The sequence below is a fragment of the Tupaia chinensis genome, unplaced genomic scaffold (assembly GCF_000334495.1).
Source record: "Tupaia chinensis unplaced genomic scaffold, TupChi_1.0 Scaffold143574_1, whole genome shotgun sequence".
In the NCBI taxonomy this organism is placed as follows: Eukaryota; Metazoa; Chordata; class Mammalia; order Scandentia; family Tupaiidae; genus Tupaia; species Tupaia belangeri.
Window position 1 is genome coordinate 214194 of NW_006203419.1, and position 5623 is coordinate 219816.

At 46.3% G+C, this 5623-nt stretch overlaps 1 protein-coding gene across 1 annotated transcript in view; it reads left to right on the forward strand.

Moving 5' to 3' along the window:
- Position 1: 1 nt before the first annotated feature.
- STK35 (serine/threonine kinase 35) overlaps positions 2–5623 on the forward strand; it is a gene marked incomplete at its 5' end in the record, with an annotated part of 14643 nt that continues 9021 nt past the window's right edge. The window contains 1 exon segment of the mRNA XM_027766476.1: positions 2–283. Coding sequence (XP_027622277.1) covers positions 2–283 — 282 coding nt within the window.

Consider the following 5623-nt stretch of genomic DNA (forward strand, 5'->3'; position numbering starts at 1 on the left):
TTATTGGCCGAGAGCGGGCGCGGCAGCTGCGGCGTGGTTTACGAGGCAGTGGCCGGGCGCAGCGGGGCCCGGGTGGCGGTCAAGAAGATCCGCTGCGACGCCCCCGAGAACGTGGAGCTGGCGCTGGCTGAATTCTGGGCCCTGACCAGCCTAAAGCGGCGCCACCAGAACGTCGTGCAGTTTGAGGAGTGTGTTCTGCAGCGCAACGGGCTAGCCCAGCGCATGAGTCACGGCAACAAGAACTCTCAGCTCTACTTGCGCCTGGTGGAGACCTCGCTGAAAGGTAGGAGCACCGCGCGGCCAGGGTCGCCCGCGAGGGGCCTGAGCACCCCATACTCCCTGGACTGCCAGGCACAAACTGCCCTTGGAGCTCCTAGGCCCGGATCCTGTTCCTGTCATCCTGGGCCCAGACACACCCTCCTTTCCTGGGTCCAGACATTTGGGGCCCTGATTAGTTCTTGACGCAAACGTTAACTGGCATTTTCTTAACAAGAGCTCATTTAAGTGCTAATCATTGTCTTAGTAAGTACTCAGTTAAGTGCGAACCATCATTATTAAACATCTAGCAGTTTTAAAATGGATCGGTGGGTGTTGGGGGCTGGGTCCAGAATTGGTAGGGGAACTGCCTAGCTCCCCCTACTCTTCGGGCTGCCTCTCTTTGGCTCCCAAAACAAACAAAAGAAAGAAAACTTTACTATTCCCACCCATACCCCTCCCTGACTGATTCAAAGTTGCCTGAATTTGTCTTTTCTGAGACCCCCCAGGCAGCCTTCATTCAGCCCAAGGCAGTCAAGCAAAGGGAGGGAGGGAGGGTTTTCTGGTTTAGTCCTCTGGGGCATGCAGACTGTTAACCCCTATAGGTGGGCCTAGAGCTGTCACACAACAGAACAGTATCTTTCCCCTCTTTTCCACATTAAAATCTTTTTCTTAACCTGTGAAATTGACTGGTTTTACTTATCAGGAAAATGGGGCTCATTGAGACAAGAGGATTTGGGAAAACAAAAAATCCTGTCTGCAGGGTTTTAACTGCATTTAGAGTGTGTGTGTTCAGCCTTATTTAGATTTTTCAGGTAGCTAAGAATCTATTCAGAGAGGAGAGAGGTAATGAACTAGAAGGGAGGAGAATCCAGAGAAACGGTTACTAATCTGAGTCCCAGCTATGGTCTGAGCACTGAAGAGTGATTTTAGGTAATAACTTTCGAAGTAAATTCTGTCCCCTTTCTATTAATAGAGAAACTAAGGCTTAGAAGTAAACAAATATAACTCGATCAAGGTTAATCAGCTTGTAAGGGAAGCCGGATTGTACTCTTGGTTTCCGTATACTTCTCATAGCTTAAGTGATGTGAACCTAGATTTGTCCCGGTTCAAGTTCTAGACGTGTTGAAATGGGTAATGCTATGCTGCCTTGTCTACCCCGAGGATGAACCTTTAAGAATGGGGTGGGCTTTTGGGTGAAGTCGGAATAGAGCAGTCTCCTAAAATCTTGTTTGCTGCTTTTGCCCAACTTTTAGATCCCATAAGCCTTTCCCAAGAGAACAGCTTGTCCCAGTTTAAGTCAGTTGTTTAACAGGGAGTCCAAGGGCGGAATTAGTATCACCTGGGGTCCTTTTTCCACAATAGACTTCTGTCTTTGTGCCCATCCCTGTTTAATCCATTCTGAAAAGCCCACCTTCTCCCCAGGGTGAAAGTTTTTGTTTTGAAAAGAATTCCCAAGAGATTGTTATCTTACCGGTATTATGGGAGTTTGGTGTGTGTGTGTGTGTGTGTGTGTGTGTGTGTGTGTGTGTGTGTGTGTGTGTGTGTGTGCGCGCGCGCGCGCGCGCATTTTAAGTTTATTTCTTCTGTAAGAGACCCAGATAGTACCTGTGCCTTGATCCGCTCCCAGTCAGCCCTTGATCATGGGCACATAGGAGATTTCTGGTTGCGAAACCAGCACCTTCCCAGTGGATCAGCCTCACAGTGCATCCTGCTTTCTCCCTGCACCAATACTCGGCACCCTCATCACCTACTTTTAAGTCCTTCCCTTGTCAGACTGTCTCTCACCTTCTGTGATTAATGAGTGGTCTGGACTGGACTGCTTCAGAATTTGAGGATTTGCTTTGCAAAATGTTCTCCACTTACTCTCAGTGTATTGATGGCAATCTTGAATCTTCAACGTTCATTTGAAGTCCTTGCTTACTCCCCCAGCATGTTAATACTCTTTAAACTTTTCTTACACCTAGAATTCATCAAAACTTCACCTTAAACAATGTCAGCATGGTATAATGGGTAAGACCGTGGACTTTGGGATTGGAGTCAAGTTCAGTACTGACTTGATCTGGACTGACTGCAAGAGACGAGTGATGAGTTATTGAGAATCTGTGAGGAACATGTTATCTTTATCCGTAAGATAGGGGTATCTAGGTCAAGACTGGGAATATCAATAAGTGACCAGATAAGGAGGAACACACTTGCCTCAATAAATTCAGGCCACATTTTGAATCTTTTTCCACCAAAACCTCCTTCAAGATTCATTTACATTGCTCTTGTTTAAGTTTCTCAAACTTATTTGACTATGGAAGCTTTTTTTTTTTTTTGAGAGGTTTTTGCTATAGGGCACATGCGATCGCCAGACAGACAGAGACAGACAGAGAGATAGAAAGCGAGAAATCACCCCCAGGGGGGATGGCCACGCTGCAATCCCTTCTCCTCCATTCTCCTCTCAGGATCTTGGGCATGCATGCACACGTGCCCGGCGTGAGTTTAAGCCACCGGGTCTGGGACTCAAACCATGGTTGATTACATGGGAGTCCAGCGACATAGCCATTAAGCTAACTGCTGGTCCCAAGACATCGTGTTTCTTAATGCCGTCAGCAATACCAAGTTGACAAAAATTGCTCTTTTCATTCTCTGTGTAAACTAAGACTAGAGACTTAGAGAAATGAAATATTTTTCTCTAGGCCACTTACTTAATATGTACCTTTCAGTTGTTTGGAGTCTTCAAAAATTTCAACATTTGAACCTCTATGATCTGGGTTAGGAGGTAGAGTAGTGAAGCAAATGCGTGGTCTCTGCTTATGAAATGGCATGTTGGCTGACTTGTTAGCATTAAAGATGAGAATAAAGACCCGAGTTACTCCATATTAATTTTCCTAGCTCTAGCTTCCAAAATGTGGCTGTCTTGACTTGGCCTGGGGCCCCCAGTTCACAGCATGCTAATACCATCCCATGAAGTTAGAGCTGGAGCAAGCCCTAGAGAGAACCTGGTCTGGCCCTTATTAAACCAAAAAGTCCTTTGCAGTCACCCTTTATCCAGTCTTCTGTAACTTAGAATGATTTTGGAATAGAACAAAAAGGGTTCATCTGGGCCAAAGTCTCAGCTGAAGCAACAGCCCATATTTTTATTGAATCCCTAATTGTGGCATGGGGGCAGGTAGGACTCTTCAAAGAGCTTATTGGGTTGTTGGAAATGTCATGTATTTTTCTATACAAAAATGCTTCATGACTTTTCCAGGGCCCAGTACATTTTAAAAGGTGAGAACTAGAAGACTTAGGGTAACCTTGCCCTCAGGAGGAAAGGGCAAATTGGCTCATTAGCAAGGTCTTTGTACAGAGTTTTGTCTGGAATTAAGAGGAAAAGTCAGGAATTGGCAGCTCAGAGGTGGGCTTGAAAGAGGGGCACCTGAGTCTGCTGAGGAAGCGAAGAGACAAAGTGAAATTTTCACTGTTGGGCCTACAGAGTGGATGTTTTTCTCCCTTCCACCTCAACTCCCTAGCGAATACATGAAGGCATGTCTGTAGTCTCCAGAAACCATTGGGTTGTGGGAAAAGTCATGACACATTTTTGCATAGAAAAATACGTCATGACTTTTCCCATGACCCAATGTTTGGTTTATAAATAATCCAATATCAAAGAAAAACTTGTTGACGTGCTGTTCTTGGGCTTAGCTGTTCTTGTCTGATAGGCATCGATGTATTATGTCCTTTCTGAGTACAGACAAGACCTACCCAGGAGCATGATGTTGACCAGAAGCAACAGACGATCTGGAGAGGTCTTGACCTGGCCTTGTTTCACAAGGAAGGAAATGAAGCCCAGAAAAGGGACAGGACTTGTCCAAAATGAGTTAGCCAGTGCTCAAACCAACCACCCAACCCTGTGGGCTATTTGGTTGATGGGTTGGTGCCAGTGTTTCTGTTTAACTTTGAGGTATTTTTCTATGCAAAAAAGGCATCATGACTTTTCCAACAATCTAGTACTTTTCAGACAACCTAGTACTTTTCACATACAAAGAGTGAAGGCATCAGCAGTTTGCTTTTATCCTGTTTTCCGTTGTTGAAAACTGTCGGGAACCAGCAGTTAGCATAATGGCTGTCGCTGGACTCCCACCGCGGTAGACTGCGGTTCGTGTCCTGGACCTGGTGGCTTAAAACTCATGCCGGGCACATGTGCATGCATGCACAGGATCCCAAGAGGAAAATAGAGGATAAGGGATTGCAACTGGGCCATCCGCCGAGGGGGTGACTTGTCGCTTTCTGTCTCTCTGTCTCTGTCTGGCGAGTGCATGCACCCTATAGCGAAAACCTCTCCAAAAAAAAATTTAAAAACTCTGTACTGAATGCACCTAAAACAAAGTTCAAGGGAACCAGCAGTTAGCGTAATGGCTATGTCGCTGGACTCCCACGTAGTCCACCGTGGTTCGTGTCCCGGACCCGGTGGCTTAAAACTCACGCAGGGCGCGTGTGCGTGCGTGCCCAAGATCCCGAGAGGAGAATGGAGGAGAAGGGATTGCGGCGTGACCATCCCCCCCGGGGGGTGATTTCTTGCTTTCTGTCTCTATGTGTCTCTCTGTCTGTCTGGCGAGCGCACGCGCCCTACAGTGAAAATCTCTCCAAAAAAAAAGAAATACAAAAAACAAAGTTCAAGATGATGGCCACTTGGAGAGCAGGCAAGCCTGACCATTGTCAAATCAAATTCTGTTGCTCTCACTAACACACACTGATTCTTCTGACAAATGAAAAGTAAGGCCAAAAAAAAAAAAAATCCAGTGCAAATTCTCACGGCCTATAAAAATGGATAATTAGAATTTTGGAAAAGCTAGGAGTCTAGCTTGTCCCCAGTTTGGTAAGGTGCTAGTTCTGGGGATCAGCAGGTGGCGGAATGGTTATGTCACTGGACTCCCACATGGCCTACCGCAGTTTGAGTCCCAGACCTAGAGGCTTGAAACAAACTGGGCGCATGTGCGTGCATGCCCAAAATCCCAAGAGGAGAGTGGAGGAGAAGGGATTGCCACATGGTCATCCCTCCGAGGGATGATTTCTCTCAGTCTCTTTAGTGAGTGTTCACACCCTATTACAAACATCTCTTTAAAAAAAAAAAAAAAAAGATGCTGGTTCTGCTCTGCCAGTCCAAGTTTACTGCCTTCAGGTGGCTTAAGATGAGGATGAGACCTGGTCCTTGATGAGTAGTCTTTCTTGCACACCTTTGCCATGTGCCCTCTGAGCAGGCTACTGAGGAAGAGGCTGTGGGCAGTTTCTTCTTGAGGTATGCAGAGGACACATGCTCAGATGAGAACAATGCAGGTCACGAATGGTGCCATTCTAGAAAACAGTAGAGGTCCTCTCTGGGAGTTTAGTAAGAGGTGTA